Source organism: Geospiza fortis, unplaced genomic scaffold (genome assembly GCF_000277835.1).
Source record: "Geospiza fortis unplaced genomic scaffold, GeoFor_1.0 scaffold11, whole genome shotgun sequence".
NCBI lineage: Eukaryota > Metazoa > Chordata > Aves > Passeriformes > Thraupidae > Geospiza > Geospiza fortis.
In genome coordinates, this window is record NW_005054304.1 from 14,026,655 (window position 1) to 14,050,228 (window position 23,574).

General features: G+C 39.1%; 1 protein-coding gene across 1 annotated transcript in view; it reads right to left on the reverse strand.

The window, feature by feature from the left end:
• SGMS2 (sphingomyelin synthase 2) overlaps positions 1–23,546 on the reverse strand; it is a 32,544-nt gene extending 8,998 nt beyond the window's left edge. The window contains exons 1-3 of the mRNA XM_005418166.2: positions 23,241–23,546; positions 1,086–1,711; positions 230–347 (exon numbers count right to left, since the gene is read on the reverse strand). Coding sequence (XP_005418223.1) covers positions 230–347; positions 1,086–1,540 — 573 coding nt within the window. The 5' untranslated portion in view covers positions 1,541–1,711; positions 23,241–23,546. The remainder of the gene's footprint in view (positions 1–229; positions 348–1,085; positions 1,712–23,240) is intronic.
• Positions 23,547–23,574: the final 28 nt, after the last annotated feature.

Sequence of the window (23,574 nt, forward strand, 5' to 3'; positions counted from 1 at the left end):
TAGCAGCACTATTTCAACCTAAGATGTTCTGAAAGGGAGCAGCCAACTTCATCAACAATTTGAGGCTCTGTTATCACACAAGTTTTTGTTTATCACTACCTATGTTTCTGAAGACATCAACTGAAATTAATTTGTCTTATTTAGTAATACCTGAAACATTATCTTCTATTTGATCTAAGGAGCCATCAGGACTGATGCAGAGACTAAGGCAAGAAGCAAAGACTCTTACCTTTGGTGCACACTGAAAATGCATTCCAGGCACAGGTAAGGTGGTAACGTACATGGTAATACAGCGGTACAGATACAAAGTTCCTATTATAAAAAAGAACCTGCGTCCCACTATTGATCTGAAAGTAAGGAAAGGGGGGAAACAGATTGAGTACAAAGTTTATATGCAGGATATTCAACAGTTATGGAGCTTTAGCTACATTAGATAGCTGAATTCTTAGAATGAAAGAGCAGCTTCAGCCCAGCTCTTCACCACACACAGATTCTTCTCTGAATCAAGTATTAAAACATCCCTCTTCAGCTTTCAGCCTTGTTAGCTCCTTATAGAGTGAAACTCTCACCAATTTAAGATGGCCTCAGTCTAACTTACAGGTGTGGCCAGGCAGTTTGCCTCAACTCAGTGGCCTTTTTTTTTAGTCCCATACTTTAACCCCATTCTCGACTTAAATATATGTAGTTTAAGGAAGACACAAGAGAAAACTTCTATTTAGCTGTAGAGGACAGTGAACTCTTCCTCAAATTTGGATAAGATTTTCTTACACCATCATGATTTCCCCAGTTTAAACACCCCCAGGTCAGTAAACACACTTTGAAAAGCCCAATCTCAGAATTAACTTGACTAGTACAACATAGGTGTCAGAAATTCAGAATTCAAAGACATTATTCAATAATCAGAAAACCTGTATTTTCATATCTGGCATAAACACTCTACAACATTTTGTAAATAAGCTATCCCTTTGTTATTTTCCTGCCAGCCCTATTCCACAATATTGTTAAGGATTTCACTGTATGATTTCTTCTACCCAAAATGAGCAATGTAAACCTACAGCAGAGAAAAAAAAATATTGCTAACTTACTTGTATCTAAGAAACAACCACTGGAATATCCATAATCCAAGTAGTATCATTCCATTTATTTCTGATACAGAAAAAGCCCATTTCACACGATCAATGTAATCAAAAAATTTGTCAGGCAAGGGAGGGCTTAGCTCCTTTGGAGGTACTCTCTCATGGACCACAGTGATCATGACAGTTGTTAAAATCAAGTTGAAGAGAGCGTAGACAAAGGCAATGCCTGTTTTCCACCATTCCAGAGGGAATTTGTTCCTAGATTCAGCAGGCATAGCAATCTGGATGTAATCAGGATACTTCTTTGCTGTTTTTCGCAAGCCATTAGACAAGCCCTTTGGTTTGCTAGTGCCATTTTTGTTCTCTTCACTGACTGAGAGAGTAGGTCGTGAGTAGCCATTAGAAGTCTCATTTGGCTGACCCTCCATGTGCTCTTCAAGCTTTGCTGTCTCAATGGTATTCATTTCCAAGCTGTATGGCCTTATTAGTGACCAATTTCTGGGCTCTCTGAACTCTGTTATTCCTCAAAGTCCAATGTTCTTGTTCCTAGATGACTTCTGCAGAACTCTAAAATGCATCCATTGTGCTTTCAAAGGAATTTGTGAAGACAAATCTTTCTTCTAGAGCTGAACCATCTGCAAAATAAACCCCAAAACAGATACTGAGGGCCTTCATAACTAGTAATGCGACAGTGAACAAAATACTCTCAGAACAGTCATTTTTAAGTATTTCAATTCCATCCAAGTCTACTTAGAAACACAGTCAAAAGGCAAATTATTGTGAAATAATTCAAGCCAACTCCTACTTGATAAATCTCATATCAGTTTAAGAACTAGTACCAGCTTAGGCTTGGGGTTTTTATAAAGGACAAGATCCACAGACTTTAATGATGATGACATCCCTTGCTTTATCAGTTATCAGAATTAATCCATATTTGGAGCAACATCCAAATTTGCTCCATATTTGCAGCAACATTGAATTTTACTGCTTAGAGATATTCTATGCAAAACATCCTGATTTTGACCATAGGGTTGCTACAGATATTAATAGATATTAATATGGGCTGTCATATAATGACAACCCATCAGACAAATCCTGTCAGTTCAGGTGATGGGAAAAAAAAAACAGAAGGGTACTAGGGTACTACAGAATTCAATTTTGTAGGGCATAAATTAATTTAGATTCATCTAGAAAATCTACTCAATAAATAGCTCCATTAAATTTCATTAGATCTAAATGAATATTCCATCAAGTCAAAAATGCATTTATGTAGCCATTGTAATACCCACTAAATGTCTGAAATTTCAGATAACTGAGAAATATATCCCTGGATTTGATTCTTAGTTATGGTACACTACACACAGAACAGATGACAAATGAACTTGTGTTTGTCCTTTAGCTACTTTAAAAACAAATCTATTTAGATGGTTTTTAAACAGGAACAAATAGAGTCATTATTACTCAGGATTTATTTCAGGCTGCATTTGCTAATTCATAAAAGTTTTGCAAGCTAAAAAACCAGGTGAGTGCATGTGTTTTATAACAAGTTTTTCTACAAGGAGCAAAGAATGAAGTTCATCTCTAGCAAAGACATCTTGCTGTAAAAATAAAGGCCATTTCCCCATCTCTGAAGTTCTGTGAAACCACTTACCATAGCTGTGATGTACCTACTTTTCTTACTGTGTTCAGCTCCTATGACAAAAATAGTATTACCATGTACAAGTTGCTCCCCATCTACCAGTAAATTGTGATTCTCTCCTATTTCAGTGTTTCCTGAAAGAGAAGTTCAGCACTGCTACCCCCTCAAGTCTCTGGATGCCAACTGCAGGCTGCCAGTTTGCCATGCTTTCTGTGCAGTTAAGTCACCACGATGGCAGCTGGAGCTGCCAGTCTCCCTAACCATACACCACAGAACTTGCTTAAGAACATGCCATCTGCTTACAGGACAATCTAAACCAAAGAGCCTGGAAAATCAAGTGATTGTGTTTTGATCCTTCCAGCCTCATCCCACCCAAACAGAGAAGACATTTAACACGGTCAGCACATAAATCTCACTGATTTCCAGGGTGCTGCTCCAACCACTGAAAAACAGAAGTAAAAGTTCAGATCCCAAATATGAGATTCATATAAATAAAACTGAAATAGCTGAGAAGCATTTCTAAATTTATCCCCCAGCAGTGTTTCTGAAATCCACTGTCATTAGCTGACATTCTCTAAATTCCTGATCAACAAGTGTATGATAACTATCCATACACAACACATACAAACAATAGACACCCAAGAAAACAAGTGGTGATTTTTGATGCTTTTTATCCCTCCTACCAATCATATAGTGATCTCTGCATCTCTAAGAAAAGGGCATGTTTAACCCATCAGCCAGACCAGAACTTCTCTGCTTCCTACAACTAAAAATACTCTTTTAGAGCATCTACAAAAGCAACAGCCTTACTCAAAACTATACCAGAATAGTATTTCAGCTTTCACAAGTCTTTTTCTTAACACACACACACACACTCTTCTATTCCTTCTGTCTACTACTAAAGTTAAGCATATGACAGAACATTTTAGTGACAGTAGTGAATAAAAACGGAACCCAATTGCTTATGTTTTGGAATGCATGTACCTAACATTCATCTACTAAGTCAAGACCCCACTTCTCACCATTATGTTACATACAGCAGCCACTGAGGCAGCAATCAGCAAAACCTGGTAAATTTTACATCCTGGGCAGTAGAAACATTATTAGAATTATGCATTAACTGAGAGCCAACTACCTTAGTTATTCCTTCTCTTCCCCACAAATACCTAACCTAGTGCCTAGTGACATAAGTGAAAGATTTTACTTTCAGATGTTTAATGTCATCCAAGCCTTAAAGATCAAAGAGTATCTGAAGTACAGATGAACAATAACATAAGAACCTAAAAAGTCGATTGGTGCTCATGTTCTCATATTAACTTATTAAGCAAAACAATTATAGCTACAGCTTGCAGGAGAAAGTTGTGTTCCTTCCTGGTACTTTTAAATGGATTGTAAGGCATATTGATCTACCACTTCTGATGGTTCATCAAGATTATTTCAAGCAGAGTGCATACTGGAGCCAAAAGTTTGTTTACATTGATAATTAAAGGTGCTATATATCATCTGATGAGTGATCTGTAAGTAGGTAAGTGCTTCCCTTTATAGTACCTTTTCAATCTTTTTCTTCCACATTCTAAAAGAAATTAGCAACTCTATCGATGAAAAAGACTGAAGTCTCTCAGTCCCTTGCTGCCAATCTGACTGGCCAGAGAAGTGACAGATACAGAGCACCACCAGCCTAATCATCCTCTGCTACTGGTTGTAAAAGGAACTCCCCAAAAGTGCACAGGTTCTTCTGCCAAGTTCCTGTCCCCAATTCAAATATCCATTCACCACCCAAAGTGGCTCCTTTTAGCTTCATGTTGTCCTTATGATCCTTTTGATAAAATATCCATTTGATTTTTTTGTCAAATCCAAAACATCCCCATATCAAAACCAGAAGATGTCCACAAACTGCCTAGTAAAAGGCCTTCAGCAACCAGGCAGCAATGCTTATATCTGGCCATCCTGCCAACATTTAGGTCTCAAAAGCATACTAAATTGCTCTAAAATAGAAAGCAACTACTGGGGAAGTCTCAAACTCACAAAAAACTGGCCAAGTAACCCAAAAGGATAAATGAAATTGCTATAAGGGATACCTCCAAGTTTTAGGAAAAGGTTTTCCTTTTGGAACCACTTCTATACCTTCTAAAAATGAATGTTACCTTATCAAGAAGCAGAGTTTCTTAAGCAGCAGCTTTACAGCAAAATCATAACTGCCTCAAGGAACAAAATTTCAAAGAAAATCTTTAAAATTAACAAGACGTTAAAAGAGGAAGTGTCCTAATATTTTATCATGAGCTCCTACCTGCTCCCATGCACATAGCAGTGCTTAGTTTTCTTCATCCCCATTTGACTGTCATTTGAAAGAAAATAGTTGATGGGGGGCACAGCTTTGAGACAAGCACCAGAAAGCATGTCTGCATTTGGCTCTTTATGCTAGAACTTAAGAATAACAGAGTTTTATTTAGCTTGTTAGTCATCCAATTTTCATGTAAAGGTCATTTTCACATAAAGTTAGCTCCCAAACAGTATTTCTCATCCAGTATTGGAACTTGCACATTTCTCAAAATATTTTAATTTCTATAATTTATGAAGGACTGAAAAGTCACAATTTGCACAGGGTTTTCAAATAAGCAGTTCTTAACCTGCTGTTTAAATACTACTTGAACAAGAATATCCAAACCAGGGAGACTGATTTATTCTGACATTAAGAGAAGCTATACTTTCATATACAAAATGGAAAAGACTTCTGATAGTACTATTTTAAAGCTTTTTGCTAAGGCTGGTAATCAATCAAACATTTGATACAGCTGTATTTGGTAACTGAAGAAAATGGGTCTGCAAACAAAGTACAATTTGAAGTAACTTATCTATATCACACAGTTACTGGCAGAATTTTTTGCTAGCTTGTATTTTGATCAGTTAAATTTTTAGGACTACCTATGGAACTAGAACTAAAAAAGCCAGGTTACCACTGTTATCTAGACAGCAATGAATAAAAACTTCCTTTTAGGGGTTTCTCCTTAATTTTGATTTTTGAAAGCATTCCAGATCTCACTATCCCTTCTTCCAGGCTATATGTACATCTCACAGCATGCAGGCTGCTGGAAGGAAGAAAAAACAAGCCCAACACTACCCAAAACCTCCAGAAGACAACTGCTGTGATGCTAAACAATTGCAAGTAAAACAAAGCTGGATTATAGAAGTACTGTTCGCTATCATCACATCATCACTTGCAGTAAATGTTAGCTTTTTTATAAAAAAAACCCATTAACTATTTACATCACATACAGTTATTTTCAGCAGTAGAAATAGAGTAGTTACTCCCGCGACCCTGAGAGGGAGATTTGGTAAGTCCCTCATTTAGGATTACTAATATACCAACAGAAGACATAAGGACTAAGGACTAAATCCCTACACTAAATAGAGGAGAAAAAGCTTCAAAGTTACAGGTTATCCATTTGTACAAACCAAGTTTTACCAGTGCTGTGGAATTCTGTTTCTTCATACCTCTTAATAGTAAAAAGTATGTTAGGTTTCATTTTCCTAGCAATTCATTACCCAGTGTGTTCTACAGCAGTGCCAGGTTTCTGAAACAGTACATCTCAAAAAGCACCCAAAAAACCCCATTTGTAGCACCACAGAATGGTTTGGGTTGAAAACAACCTTAAAGGTCATCTAGTTCCAACTCTCCTGCCATGAGCAGGGACACCTTCCACTAGAGCAAGTCCTTAAAGCGCCATCCAACCTGTCCCCAGAAACTAAACAAGCAAGGAAAAAAAAGCATCTTTAAGCTCTTTTATCATTTTGAACACTGCTGAGTAGGTTTGCATTAACCGCTTGAACTTGAACTGTTTGGTCCCCAGACTCTGAAGGACTGTATTTGGTAACTAAGAGTCTGATGTCCTTTAAAGGTGACCCCATGACATGGCTAGATTTGACTTGTGATTAGTATTACCCTTATCTTTCAAGAAACAAGATCACAACAGCTGTCACATATTTGTTATCTTTTAGTGCTACTGTAACTCATTCTAGAAATAAATCATATGTACATGACAAAGTTGGTTTTATTTGCAGTCTTCCCTAAAACAAGTGTTTTGAGAATGGTCAGTTGTACATCTGTAGAACCAGCAGAACAAACAATCATTCAGGTTAGAAGAAACCTCAGGAGGTCCCTGGGCCTCTGGCCAGGATCAGCAGTGACTCAGGGTTTCAATCCAGCTGTACTCTTCATGCGTACAAAGAAGCACAACCTCCGCCTGCAGCTTGTTTCACTGCATGGCTGTTCACACAGTGAAAGCTGGACTTATTTTTGCTGTTTTGCTTGTTTTTTAATTGTTAAATCTACTGGTTTTGTATCTACTTCTAATAAGAAGTTACAGCCTTTGTATCTCATCTTCCCACTGCTGTGAAGAGCCTGGTTCCCATGTTCCTGATGGTATCCTTGCAGGTATGAAGGGGCTGCAGTCAGGCACTCTGAGACTGCTCTTCTTAAGGCTGAAGCAATCCAGGCTCCCCCAGCCTCCCCTCCCAGGCCTGTGCTCCAGCCTCCTGACCACCGCGATGGCCCCTCTGCTGGGCTTGTTGCCATTTCATGTTTTGACAGGGTGAAGGACCAAAAACCAGGTACAGTATTCTAGACAGCCAAGTAGTACCGAGCAGAGAGGAATAATCACTGCCCTATAAATAATGACTATATTCCTATCAAATACAGCTCAGGACACTGTTGTCTGCCTTCATTGTCAATGCACACTGCTAAATCCCTTTTCTGAGCTGAAAGAAGTATTAACATTATTCCAATGTTAAAGCCTAAAGACTCCCTCACAACCTTTTTATACCAGAAAAATAAGATTAAGTCTTCTTCCTGCTTAACCCATACTCTCTAAAATGAGACTGTTTCAGTATTTCAGATCTGCACAGAAAGGTCTGCTAACCTGAAGTGATATTTAGCTCTGAATCAGCTGATTTTGAATAAAGGCAAAAAGGTTCTCTACCAATGCATATTTTGTAACATTGCAAAAAAAAGTTTGGCTCATAACCTTCTTCTATTCATTACAAAAGTCTATTATGAACACTGTACAAAGTATGGAAGTCACTGTTCTACCTCAGTTTCATCAGACAAAATGCCAAAAATGAGTGCCAAAATAAGCCTCTGGATCAGGCTTTTATGTGCAGGCTGGCTTCTTTCATTCTGCTAGAGCTTCACAGACACTGCTTAAGAGCCACTATCCAAAGCAAGATTCTTCTCAAAGAGACAGCAAAGTCTAAAGATTTGTTAAGAGCCTAGCAGCACAACAAATGCCTCAAATCTTTCCTAGCTGACTCAAAAGTTGCACTGGCTGTGAGGTAAGGGGGACCCAGCACAGGAGGCAGGAATGTTTTAGACTATTTTGTGAAGTCCTCCACCTAGTTACCAAGGGTAAAGGTTGCACTTCATAATGGAAAGTCAGACCCAGAGATTAGTCACCACTTTCAGTACAGGGCAGTGAGGAGTCACAGTGACTAATGTGTGCTTTAAAGTGACTGTGTGACAGCTTATCAGCCATCAGGCAGCTAGAAGAGGAAGTTACATAACACTAAATTGATCTGTGATATACCCTAAAAATATTTGAGTAATTATTAAGAAGATATTGCCTGTCAAATTTTTCCCCTATGTTACTTCCAAAAAGCAGCTGTGCCAACATCAAAATCACAGAGTCACAACCTTCAAGATCATCCCATGCCCTAAAACCTCAACTAAACCATGGCACTGAATGCCACATCCAGTCTCTTTTTAAACACATCCAGGGATGGTGACTCCACCACTTCCCCAGGCAGACCACTCCAGTACTTTATCACTCTTTCTGTGAAAACTTTTTCCTAATATCCAACCTGTATTTTCCTCGGCACAGCTTAAGGCTGTGTCCTTGTTCTGTCAGTGCTGCCGGGAGAAAGAGACCAACCCCACCTGACTACAGCCACCTTTCAGGGAGCTGCAGAGAGTGATAAGGTCACCCCTGAGTCTCCTTTTCTCCAGGCTAAACACCCCCAGCTCCCTCAGTCGTTCCTCACAGGGTTTGTGCTCCAAGCCCCTCTCCAGCCTCGTTGCCTCCTCTGGACACACTCCAGCATCTCAATGTCCTTCCCAAACTGAGGGCCCAGAACTGGACACAGCACTCAAGGTGCGGCCTCACCAGTGCCCAGTACAGGGGAAGAGTGACCTCCCTGCTCCTGCTGGCCACACTATCCCTGACACAGCCCAGGATGCCCTTGGCCTCCTTGGCCACCAGGGCACTCTGCTGGCTCATGTCCAGCTGGCTGCCAACCAGCACACCCAGGTCCCTTTCTGCCTGGGCACTGTCCAGCCACACCATCCCCAGCCTATAATGCTGCAGGGGGTTGTTGTGGCCAAAATGCAGGACTCAGCACTTGGATTTATTAAACTTCCTCCCATTGGACTCTGCCCACCCATCCAACCATTCCAGGTCTCTCTGCAGAGCCCTCCTACCTTCCAGCAGATTGACACATGCTCCCAGCTTAGTGTCAGCCCCAAATTTACTAATGAAGGACTCAATCCCCTCATCCATATCATCAATAAAGATCTTGAACAGAGCTGGCCCCAGCACAGACCCCTGAGGGACACCACTGGTGACTGGTCCCAGCTGGATGCAGCGTTGTTCACCACCACTCTCTGGCCCAACCATCCAGCCAGTTCTGAACCCAGCAAAGAGTGCTCCTGTCCAAGCCAGGGGCTGCAGCTTTTCCAGGAGTGTGCTCTGGGAGACATTGCCAAAGGCCCTGCTGAAGTCCAAACAGACAACATCCACAGCCTTTCCCACATGTAAGAGGTCACATTTCTGAGAACATTCTAGTGTACCTTCTGCAGCAACAAGAACCCTCCTCCTTAGAAGTTTAAAGTGAGAGGACAGTAATTGCTTATACCTGCCCAGCATTTGACAATATCAGCAGTAATACATATAAAAACTGCACAATCCAGAGAAAAGCTTTTTTAGCACTGAGGTGTACACAGAGTCTCCTATCTCATAATTGACCTTTTTAAAAGCCTGAAACAGACAATAGTCCTTGAAAAGCATAGGACTGTAATCCTCACCCTGCATGAGTTCTTAGGACAAGGCATATTTAAAACTAATTAGTATCATACCACAAGCTGGTTTCACATATCCCTCAGTTCATGTAGCATATTACAAATTGTGACTGTGTACATAGCAGCAACACTTGCTGTGTTCAGAGACTCAAGCAGCAGAAACATCCCCTTTCAGAAACACCTGTATCTACACACCCACACACACCCTTGTCTGATGGCATTCTGACCAGGGTTTTAGCCTCTATACCAACAACAGAAAACTAGCACACTGCACACTGTTAAAACTGGTCAGGAAAGAATCAATGACTCGCTTCCCCTCTCTTCTCCCTAAGAACAGTTTTCAGCTTGCTCAACTCTGTTGATGTAGTTGCCTGGAAAACTTATGAGTACTAGTTAAGAGGGATGATGCTCACAGTAAACAGAGTGACTAAAACTCACCAAGAAACATGATGCAGTTCCTATTTTGGTCTTCCCCTCTACCTTCTTGCCACACCTACCACCAAGCAGCCTAAGGCTTGTGCATCACAATGAGCAACCCCTGTCAACTAGAGATGGGAATACACAGATCCCTCATTCAAGCCGTTCGTTTACAGGCTCAGACATCCAAATCTGCATCTAGCTCATACACTACACGCTTCCTTAACAGTACCCTGCCCCCCCATCCCCAGCTTCTGTCGATACACTTTCAGAAATAAAACCTGGTAAATTTAATTCTAACACCAAGTCAAGAGTACTGAGAAATTTCAGCAATTGCCAAGATCAATCCAGACATGTTTACTTAGGGGACTAGAAAAGCAGCAAAGAACCCTTTCATAATATACTCTTCAAGCTTCCAGATTGCAAAACCAAAATTATACTAAGCTTTCCATATGTAACTGGGTTTCTCACTGAAGTTCTATGCACCAACTTGAAGCACTACACAGTTAAAAAAAGGCCCCACAACCTAAGCTTCCAATGCAGTGCCATGGTTTTCTTTAAACTTCAACAAGTATTCCATTAGCTCAAAGCTTTCTATTAATAGAAGAAAATACTTTCCACATTATGCTGGCAAGAAAAAATATTTCCTTTTTATATTATTTAATCAAGAAAAGACAGTGTTTAGCTTTAAATACTAAACACTTAAGTACTACGCACTTCAACACTTCCTTCTTCATTTTTGTTTCTGCCACAGACTGATGAACAGAACACTCACTTCCTTAGCTTGCCAGGCAGGAGAAGTGATTATCCTATCTCCCCACAACACAGGATATCATTGTTGAATAAATTTTCTGAGAGGATGTTAACAGTGGGGCAGCAGTGGAAAATAATAACAATTATAATCTAAAACTTTTCTGTAATACTCTTCCCATATATTTTGCTATCTCCATTTCAGCCCCACCCTAGAGGTCATAGACAGAGGCGAAGAATCCTTTTAATGTGTTTTTACTGCCCCTCACAGAGCTACTATTTAAGAACCTAGGTAAACATCTCCAAAATAATTCCAACCTCTCTTCATTATTCACTGCTGAACTGCAGCCTTCGGTAAGAACAACCCTGCATTGAACACCAGGGCAATAACGAAATTCCTTCATGCCAAGCAGCTCATGAGACTCAGCATAAAGGGTTTCACCGTTCACATCAGTACTTTCATTTATTTGTCTTCCCCTTCTTGCCCAATAGTTTGAGAATTCTTTTTGCTTTTTAAGAGCTTTTAAAAAGGATTTAAAGAACCAACTTACAAAGGACTGAAATGAGGAAGTTGGTGAGGTTCAAATTCCCACTTATTAAAAATATAAGATTAAAACTATTTCTGCAAGAAAACAGCTGAATAGCATCTTCAGCTGAAAAGTCATCATTGCTCCTAAAAAGCTATCATTAGAGTCTTTCATTGTAACATCACACAACTGCTTTGTAACACCTACATCTTGCACATGATGCACACCCAGCATAACTAAAAAGGAACAAATTAAATTAATGACTGAAATTACATTGATCTTGTCCTACCAGCTGGTAAAACCTGGTGTGAAAGTACTGAAGTAACTCTCAATCTACACAGGATTATGTATATTACACTGTATCACCATGTACCTCAAGTATTAACTTCCACACCTTCAACTATGTGCTGTACTCAAGGAAGGCTTCTGGCCATCACTGAACCTGTTATCTTTGGAAGCATAGGCAAGCAAATGATCACTCAAATCAATCAAGGCTGAATGTGAAGCGGAAATACAAGCTGGGCAATCCCACTGCCTGCTAAATGGCATTCATACCAGCAGCACAATGTGCTGCACTGAACATTATTTATCTTCCATTTCTTCATTTAAGTAACATTACTTAAAATTTTTAGTCAAGAGACTATTTCCACAGGAAAAAAACCCCACAGGCTGGAAACCAGGACTACTTCTGACCTTTGTCTTACTGTCCACGAAAAATTTTAGGGCAGAAGTAGTAAAGAATGAGTGATCAAAAAAGATGTTTCAGGAAGGATATTTGGAAAAAGTGATTTACAAACATACATCCTTATTCTTGGTCACATTTTCATGGGAGGCCCTAAAGCTTACTTTAAAATAGAAAGTATTCTATAGAAATTATCCAAAAAGTATTTTATGGCATTCTTATGCCAATGTCCAGCAGACATCTAGATACACATTGATTTGGGAAGAGGAAGGGAGGCCAAAGATGTGCCATGTAGACTATCTGAAACATGGAGGGCCAAAGAGATTCTATAAACTGTTCCTCAGTCAGAACTGCAGCTGAAAAAACTGTTTGGGACAAAGTCAGTCTCATTTCTAGACTCCCTGAGACCAGTGATGTGAATGTATGCTATGTAGCTAAGTAAACAAGTGGTGAATCAACTAATATCACTGTGATCAGTTACAAAAGTCTAAGGACAGAACTAAGTGTTCAACTGGAAATAATGCCAAGCAGTTTTAAAAGAAGAGAATGAAGAACTTGGGAAAATTAGGGCACAGTAAAAATAATTATTCTGGTCTACCAACTGTCTTTTTCCATGAAGGAGGACACTATCTTATTACATACTGCTATTTCTGCTGTGTTCCTGCATAAGTTTTCCTCAAAAATACCAAATATGTCAAAAGATCTGCATCTATCAGCAAACACAGATCACATTCTGGCTTTATAAGTAGCCTTCTAAATTTAGGACAAATGGGCATAATCTGAGAAAATTGTTGTCTAGAGCATAGCTTGAATTCGAGACCCAATAGTGGCTTGGATTTCAAGAGCTTTCATTAACACAGCACTACAGCAAGCCAGGCCATTTTTAAGGTACTTACCTGGCTAAATGCAGGCCAGGACAAGGGCTTGCACAACACAACCTCTGCTAAAATCAGCTGTTGTAGTAACTGCTCCTGCACGGCCATTTTGCAGCTAGAGGCACTGCAGGTGTCTTTGCTGTCTCTTTGCTACTCTCGTCTGGGTGAGTATCATCTTGCCACGAGCAGGATGGCACATCCAAGTATCAGTGGTACCAAGAATACCCTAAATTCAAATCTATTCTAGACATCAGCAAATGGAACGAAGGGAAGTCTCACAGGGATTTAACCTAGAAGGTCCCCACATCAGCTGCACTTGAGCACTACTTTAAAAGGTGGGTAACTTCACCATTTCAAAGGTGCACAACTGAAGCACAAAACATGCATATGACAATATTAAACAGGTGAATGTCACACCCTGCATGACAGACATTGTAAAACAAGAAACACCCCCACACAAGCAATTACAGGTCTGCAAAGGAGAGGCAGCAGCCTTCTAGACTCATGCAAGCCAATTAGGAAGAAATCAAAATTCCACATTATATTAGGTAACAACCATAACTCAAGAGGCGTGCTAAGATGTTAATGACAGCTGGGGCAGACCAAGATGGCCTGAAACATTCCATACCAATCCCAGCTCATGGAATTTCTTAACACTGCTTTATCAAGACAACATACAAAGATGGGGATGGTTCAGGAATGGCCATAAAAGCTGTCACACAGGAAGGCATATTTTATTTATTTGGAAGCAGAAGTCAGGCTGGGATACTAGCATCTTCCAGGCCATGTTAAACTGTTCCACTGCCAGTGCAGCAGAATCAATTAGTTAAGCTCATGCAAACAGTCTCGGCCATGCATGTTTAACTTATGTGACAGGTCAATGTTAATTTTATTGAACCACATGAAGTGCAGTTATCCATATTGTACACCTGTATAAACAACAATACTGGATCACAGGTTACCCATGCATTGGTAAGTTTTGCTGGTACAGAACAGAAGAAATCTATCTGAAATCCCAGAGCAGATCCATTTTCTCTCCTTCCTAGTACTTTAATGTGAAAAAAGTTTTAAAACCCCTGTTTTAAAAAAGCCTTTTAACACAAGGAATGCAAAATGCTGTTCTAGCATAAGACAAAAATTGACTCAGAATTTCACAGTTTAAGACCTTCAGAAGAGAATCTATGCCCTACAGTAGGTATATTATTCCTCTCTGAAACCTTCCAGATGAGCTCCATATCTCATGCAAGACAAAGAACACAAAAGAAACAGGTTTTAAACACAGCAGTGTTACAGTCCAGCAAAGACTGTAAACAAATCAGCCCAAAAAATAAGTCCAACCTCTGAACAAATCTGATTGACTTTTCACATAATGCACATTGTGAGCTGCCCTAAGCATTGAATACTCAGATGTGTGGGTCTGATGCAGAAAAGAAGTGCCACATCTCTAGAATTAAGGCATCTGCCATAGCCCACATTTTCCTATATTCCTGGGAGAACTTTACAGAATATACTCAAACAAGTTAAGTATTGAAGTTTAAATCCAACAGCATGAGTAACTAACCTAATCTAAAAAGGATTGTTCAGAGAAAGTTCTTGGCTTCCCAAAGCTTCCTCATATCTGACAGTAATATTTATAAAACAGATTTAGACAGAACTGGCACTTGTTCAATTCTGCTTCTATGGGGCAAGAGCAGAAACGGATCTCTTATTCTACAAGGAGGCAGTCGGGGCAATCACCTGAAGTGTCCAGGACAAAAACTTGCAGGAAAATTCCTTAAGCATATTCGGACACCAGAACACTGAATATTCACAGACACACACTGAGACACTTTGCAGGAAGAAGCTGAATTGCCACTAACCCCCAACATTTGAGCTAACGTGCAGACTTCACAGCAGGCAATTGAAAAAACAAACACAAAACAAACAAACACTTCCAACAAACACCAACTGGAACAGGTACTGTTCAGTCTAACTACACAAACCACTTTCTTAACATATACAGGAGACAGTAAATCACAAAACAAGGGGCTCACACACCTCACAGACTCCTAGAGCTGTAACTGTTAGGTAAAAAGATGCATGTTCTTTGATATGTACCAGCATGAAAATCTATCTGACTTACAGCTTGGTTTTCTGCAAACGTATGTCATGGGCAATCACTGGGTGGGTGCTGCCTGGCTAAGAGGTAAACAGACACAAAGCTCCTTTCAGACCTTTGAACTCTCCTAGACCAACAGGACTCATGAAAAGAGGAGATGAAAGGTGTGGAATCACTGTTATAAAACAGTCATAATAGTGACAAAACATAAAACATCATCCTAAATAACAATACATTTTCTGTCCACTAAGATTGTCTTTTTCTCCTTCAACTCACACTATGACAAATACACAACACTAAAAATACCATCCTGCAGTTTATAAGCCTTTTGATGAAAAAAGCCTTTTTCTCTGATTCTAATTGGAAACACTATAGAATATCACCATAAACACTAGGACATCTTTCATGCTACATTCTCAACAATGCATGACCAAATTATAAGCTATGTAACATCAGCCTAAAACCTTCTGAGCAATACAAACTATTAAAATCAGAAGCATCTTCATAATAGTATTATGGAAGATGAATCAAGATAATAGTCCTTCAAGCAAATTATGGAAGCCAAAGTACAATATTCCTCCTGTAGCTGTCCTTGTAACTGCAATAGAGACTTTGATAAGAACAAACTTTATCTGTATGTTACACACATCATAGTCACATTTTGACTAAGCTGTGTTGCCTCTGTCACATGTTCTAGAAAGGCCTGCAGAACTAAAAGCTTTGTTCCTGATTCTACTACCACGGGATGCAGAGAGAGAATAAGAAGAAAGCACATATGTGTGCACATTCAGAAGAGCTACAGTAAGGTAGGAGAACATGGTTCTAGTGTTTGGCCTTGCTGCGGAATAAAAGAACAGAGAGCTTCTGCTTTCCTACAACTCTCCTCTGCCCTCCAGGCCTTGGAAGGGGCATAGTATCCCATTTTAAATTCAGTCATTCAGTTCTGAGCTCTTCAAATATAAAAGAGGTAAAGAGTTTAGTCAACTTCTATGATGGTTAAGACTTTAATATAAACTTCATCTTACCACAAATTAAGGGAAAAAAAACAAACAAACTTTTAATGGGAACATTCATTCTGCATAGTAAAACTAAGCCACACACCTTACCTAGTTCAGATTGTCTAGTGACTAGGAAGTAAGGCACACAAGAAAGCATAAGCTGCCTGCAATCTGTAAAATTACACTTTAAAAAACCCCAAGCACTTCACATCAAAGAAAAATACTTTAAGAGCAAGAAGTATATTTATTTAGCCTAACAACTTAAGCTTGGCTATTTGAGGTATTGTGTCTTGCAATGTTGACGGTCAGCTGAGATTTATTTCATCCATCTTAACCTTTAAAAGTCAGTACAATTTACTGACTTTACCAGAGAGAGACACATTATGCCACCCTAGATTACATAGTTTGTTCCAAACAGAAGAATGAAGAAGTGTTACTTATCTTAACACTTATGTCTGTTTGCACATATGGAAATAGCTGAGCCATTTTTTAAGACCTGCATGGAGGAAGCTAATGACCATGGTTACTGCAGAACACAAAACAAAGGCCAACAAGAAAACCATTCTCATTGGAAAGCACTTGCCATTCAGCTGTGCAGCATGTGTAGTATTCAGTTTCAAAGTCATAGTTATCACTAAAAAGATGAATTTTGAATAATCTGAAAACTCAGGATACAAGCACTGCAGTGGACAGAAGTTCAAACTGATAACACTAAACTCTTCAATAAGTTGCCTTAATATTAACTCCTAATTTACCTTCTAAGTTCACTGTGGCACCTTGGAAGGAACAATGCCTTTAATACTTCTTGCTTCAGTGCCAAACAGGATGCCACAGCCCTTCCTCACAAGACTGAAGTCCACCATGAAAGTTAAAAAAAAATTATAGGAAAACAAAAAAACTGGAGTGCTGTTTTCCTATGTTAGTGCATGAGCACTTTTAATAGTCAATAATAGGATTCAAACAACTTCAGCCAACATGCTTTCTCACAGAATGGAAGTAAATAGAGATTCACTTTGGAGGACCAGCTTTAGTTTTCTGGCACATTTTCCACATCAAGTAGACTTGATTTTTTCCCCAAAAATTTCAAGATCATTCCTTATAGCTGCATGCAAAGCATACACATGCTTTCAAAGTAACTTGCAAACAATTCTGTGAACAACAGCATCTGCATTTCAGTAACAGCAGCTCAAGCAAGTGTATTAATTTTCACTTATAAATTAGAGCCAAGTTTTGGCCTCTAAAAGAACAAGATGGTATGACAAAAGACAAGAATGAACTCTTGTCAAGTGACACTCAAACTAACAAAATCTGAGTAAAATCAAATGAAGACAAGCTCATGGTTCTCAGACTGGCATTGTAAGGAACTCATACCTGGCATCCTTACAGATTAATACAGTATTATGAAAACAGGAAAAACCACAAGCTTTGGTAGGACTTCTGTCAGGCTCCTAATAAAAAGGAACTAAAAGTAACATGAGTTAACTTTTTATGCTACAACATATCCAGTTTCTATACACTCCTGAAAAAGTTACCAGAAAAAACCAGCACCAATGAACTAATCCAAATGAGAGTCATAAGAATTAATATCTCTCAGTATTACAGAAAAAAAAATCCCACCAAAACAAAACAGGGCTTTCAGAATTTTAGTTTAAATGCTTTTGATTTTTTTTACTGATACTGTAGTACATAAATTTGAACCAGAATAACTGTCAGAAGATGAAACAGAATTCTACATTAAGTGTTGTTTTAGCACTGTTAAGACAGTAGCACAGCATTACAGCTTTTAAGATGTCCTTTTTAAGCAACTGCAGTGATGGGAACACTTTGCTCCAATACAGCCTGTGCTCAGTCTCAAACCAAGGCATGGGCAGTAGTATTTGGCATAAAGCATCTACAGACAGTAAGTGCAGTTTCCCATTTACAAGGCTGATGTGGGGAAGTAAAAAAAGAAATTAAAAAAATAATCAAATAAACTGTAATTACTGTAGAAGCATACTATAACTATCAACAAGCTACAGGATTATATCATGCCCTCCAGATGAAAGACAGAATTAATGACTATGAGGCATGACCTTCTCTACTGATGCTTCTCTTCAGCAAATTATGTCACCTAAATAAGGAGACTGCCCCATTATTTCTGATTTAGCAGTAGCCTGGAATATTAAATGAAGCATATAGAGTTGAATTCAGTTTCCTGGATAGGACATAAGCATAACACAGCTGAAACCAGATAAAAAAAGTCTGGAGACCCTGTCTCCTTATTTAGCTCTGCTCCTTTAACCAACTGGCCAGCACTAGAGTGAACATAAGCAGGAACTTGGGTGTGTGCATAAGTAAACATTTTGTCACTGTTATGTACATTTCACATGGCTGAAACTAACTGTGAGAAGTCATTCAGCACTCATCACACAACAGTTTAAGATCTTAGGAGGCTAAGCAGAATACACACTCTAAAAAGAGAAAGATTAGAAAATGCAAACATATTTCAACATTAAAAAACCAAGTAGTGAGAGCAAGAGATTTCTTAATAAAGGACTTTTACTGACACAGGAGTTCTATTAAAGATTTTCTCGGGAGGTAGCATATGCCAAAATACTTCTAATAATACTTCAAGAAATGAAAAACATCACCTTGTGCTTAGGGCTTTAAGCTAGGTCTTATAAGATCCAAGAGGCCTGTTCTTAGAGGCTGGACAGATTTCTGCACTCTGATAGGATTAAAGACTCCCATTTATTTTATAGTTAACTTCGATTTTTAAAAAAACCAAACACACACAATCAAAACCAACCAACCAAAAAAACCCAATCAAATTTAAGTTCTATTATTAGAGGCATGAACTATGATCATGGATGTATGATCAAGCAAAACAAAAAACCCATCCTTCTCTAAGTTAGACACTACAAACACAAACTCTAGTTAGTTTCGATAGCTCTTAGTGACACTTTGCTATCTGAACTTGCATAAAGACAGAAATAATATACTAATTTAGACAAATGTACTAATATTGGGCTTTTTTATTTATATGTATTTAGTCCATATTAGTACTTAAAACTTCACTCTGAATATTTAAGCTTACAGTAGCAGCAAGACTGATGCAGGCCTAAGACAGCAACAGGCAGTGTAGGCAAAAAGGCCTTTCCCAAAGGCAGGGAGGTTACAGAACTTTACAGGGGCCATACTGGTTTATGACAACTAACATGTAAACCTGTCTCTGAAGCATTTCACAAAGAACATGATAATTGCCTGGGGACCCTTGAAAACCTGTGATCATAAACTGCTGCAGGCAGTTTGTAACTCTCAGATGGGGGGTTAGAAAAATCACCTTAAATATAAGTAGCTTCCTGGGGTTTATTGCTCACTTCCGCTGATTTCTTTTGTGATATCAATCTCACCATCAAAGTAACCTTACTGTAACTGAAGATACAGTTAATCATTATTTGTACTTTAAACTTTCTTCCCAGTTTCAGCCATGATATGCTTACATCTTATCTGAAAAACTGAATCCAACTCTCTTAATGCCATTTAAGATTTCAGATTACTTCTAAATCAAAAATAATCCAGAGGGAATTTCTTGTAAATTTAGCCATTCTTAAGCAAACATATTCCTAAATGCTCTGCACCAGTTCAGCTTAAATCAACCAAATTAAGCTGATGCAACTTTTGAAAACGTTCAGTGCTGTGCCCAAGAGGCTCAGCATTTCCCCAAGGAAAAACAGGTGTACAACTCTAATCCTAATTTGCATCAGTAACCACAGACACAACAACACTGCAGAGTTTAGTGCAAAGCTTACTGCATGGCACGGGATCCTAGTAAGATTCAGCCTGAGGAAATCACTATGAAGAAATGACTACAGAACACAGCAGAAAGAGATGAACTCTAAAAGCCAGCAGAAAAGCTAGGAACAGGAAGACATTGCAATGTGTGACTGCCAAGATCTGACTTCGGAACCCTCACAGATCTACTAAGATCAGCAACTTCATTTTTGTATACAAACTTTATCAATAGTAAGTGAAACGTTCTTAAAATTTATACATGGCAGTTGAAAGTTAACCTCTATCAACTGGGGAGGGTAAGTGACAGCAAGGGTAAGTGACATTTGATTTTTTTTGTTCAGGGACCTTCAAATAAACAGGACATTCTGCCATTCTGGAGTTACATATTGGAGAAACTATTTTTTTTTCCTGAAAAAAATAAGTAATACATGCTTTTTTTGCTATAAAATTCTCTTGTCAGAATGAATGCAGTGAAGTTCTCCTGATTAATGACACTCATTATTTTCTCTGATGATCTAAACCCAAACACTGTTTCATTAAAAACCATTCTATTCGCAATGATCACCTCAACAGCCTGAGACACTCTGACAAACTGTTTCTTCTATACAACAGACTCGACTCCAACATTTTTAAATACCATCAGATTGCAAGCAGGACCCACCTGACAGACAGTAAGCAGAAAGTTTTACTCAGCAACCACAAGCATGACCTCAAAGCACAGTAGTCCCCTTATTTTACAGATACTGCATATATGTTAGCTAGAGGGTAAGTACCATGTTTCCCTAAAGCTGAGTCACTTTTACTTCATATTTTGGTCTTATGAAAATTCCTAGCAACAGCCACAGACTTCCAAAACCAGTTATATTGGTAAGAAGTACTTCATTCTCTTTATCACCCATATCCCCACAAGATCTGTTCTGGGGAAGAGAAACAGTGGTAGCTGTTAGTGTTAACTTAAGCAAGCATCCTCACACAGGAGATGCTTGTGGTTACTAACATCCTGGAGCCTCATTAGAACAGCTGGGTTTCAGGAGAGTTAAGAAACGTCCAGAATAGACTTTCTGTTTGAAACATAACACAGACCTATGTGTGTTACATAAAACTTTGCTATTAGCAGCTCTTAAGGTCTTCAGCATCTGCTGGGACAGTGGTGCCTGGATGCCTGACATTCTTAGTGTGCACAGCATCTTTGGGGACAGTGGTGTCCATGGTACAAACAATTCTCCCAGCAGGGAGAGATCTCTGAAGACAGTGGACCTAGTGTTACATTAATCTCCGCAGCATCTGTGTAGACCAGTGCAATACCACAGCCATACTAAATAATATGTCACAGCATCTGTATTGTCCACTCCCCACAAACAGCATCAAAAACTAGCGTAGGCCAACAGCCCACCAAAATTAGGGGAAAAAATCCAAACAGAAAAGGCATGCAATTTTATTACAAATACTTCTATCTTCAAAGATCACTTCTGTTCCAGGAGATTTAAGAGTAATGAGCCATTTCTTCAAAAACCTTCTTCTATATTTTCTGCTCCTTTAAAAAGGCTACTTATTTTTTAAATCCATCACTTGTTTCAATACTTATTTTGTTAATCCTTAAAAATCTATACACTACTTTTCAGTCTTCATACCTTCAATATGCTATACTCATACACTGTAAATAAATAACTCCAGGCTTTAGAATTAAAAATACTTAATCTTAAGTCTCTTATTCAGCTCTTCCAGAGACAGGGAGGTACGTGTGTGGGCTGAGTTTTTTGCATTGATAAGGAAATCTTCAGTTTTTCACTATACTGTATCACTGATATAACACTTCTGATGTCTACTTGAAAAATTCATTTCTGAATGAATTTTTGTCTTACAGTACTACAACTACACAACTATTACAACTACAGTATTACAATGCAGAAAAGGAGATGCTTATCAACATGCCATCCATGGCTCAATATTTAAAATATAGGAGTAAAAGCATTCTATATTGAGATTACCAACTGGTGACTTAAAAAAAAAAAGAATCTGTATTTGCTCTCTCCAAGTTGTCATTTCTCCATTGTGTAAGTTCACTTCAAGGACAGCACAGAAATCTACTTCATTAGGGGCCTTTATCACCTTACTATTGTTGTCCCCTTAGATTTTCACCTAAAGTTTCTCTCGATCACCACTCAATTTGTCCAATGCTCTCTAAGACTGACATACTTCCAGGGTACACTGGAATGTTTTTGTGAAGGACAGAGACAAGCATATGCTTTTCAGCAGAATGTGATAATCTGTCTGATTTTGAACTAGCAACCTAAAAGGAAAGAAATATGGAAGCAAGCACATTGATCTTTCTAGTAAATTAAGCCCTAGATTATTTAAATTAGGGCAAAATAAGGAAAAAAGTTAACAGTTTCACAGTGAGAAAGTATTTAGGCTATAGAGCCTCAAAAAACCTGCCTTGTCAAATAATAATACATCTAAGTAACTATATTAAATATAATTAAAAACAGTAAATTGATTTTGGACAAAGCACTTAATAAATGTGGTTTAAAGTGAAGCCTGCCAAAAACTCCTGTAAGGCCTGGTGTCTCAGATGAAGAACCATGCATCTGCTCAGTTTATGCTAATACTCCTACAGAACCATTCACTTGTATAATGAACTGTGCATAAATTAAAAGCTGCCAAGTGGTTTGAGGACAGATGTTTGATTTCCTACGTGTTCAAATGAAACAAAATGTTTAGAAATGGACTAAACTGAACAAGAGATATTCTACATTGTATCCTAGTTTTATTACTTTGCCAGAAGACTATGCATTAACTACTTTTCACAAGGATTTTAAGCTAAATTTATACCAGAAACCGCACAACATTAAAAGAAATGCAACCTGCCACTAAGTCAATAGTTTAGCAGCAGTTCAGGAAGTTTAAGAGCGGCTTGAACAGACCAGACACACAATAAGGAAAAAAAAAACAAACACCTGCAACAAAAGACCTTTACAACAGCCTTATAACAATACTTTATGTTCCTGAGCTGAAATCCCACGTTTTGAAGTCCCCTCCTGAGCAACTAGGTAGGTGGTGCTGCCCTAAGAGGTATGTACACATTGCCCACACCAAAACCATAGAATTTTACTTTCAAACTAGGTAAGTTCCACGTTGGCAAGAGAAATCAAAACAGCAGGTGCCCTCCCTTGCTAGAGGGGCCTCAAACTCTAGAAATGGAAGAGACCACAAGCGTGGGACTGCTCTTCCCAGTCTCTATCCGGCTGACAGCTGCAGGTCTCCTGTGAAAGAGGGTCTCCAAGTGGGCACCTGTGGTACGCCACGCTTTCAATCCACCTATGCCGCTCCCAACTTACCTACTCAGCCGTATATGCAAAATCTTGCACTGCTGGCAGTTCCTCCTCCAAAGGCGGCTGAAGTCGTTTTTGGAGCCCCAGGGCTCCTGGGTTTGGGCTCTGCAGTTCCTTATGGGCAGACACTCCCACCAGTGAGGCAGCAGCACGCAGAAGCAGCTAGAAAGTTTGCCACAATCTCTACCTTCCCCTGCAATTTGCTCCTCTCCCAGCCTCAGCCTCTTCTCCCTCCCGGCGAAAGGGACCGGCTTTAAGGGCGGCGGCGGAGGCGACACTTCTCGCGGAGGTTTCCTGCCTCAGCAGTGCCGCAGCTGGAAGGGCTCTCCCGCTGGAGGGC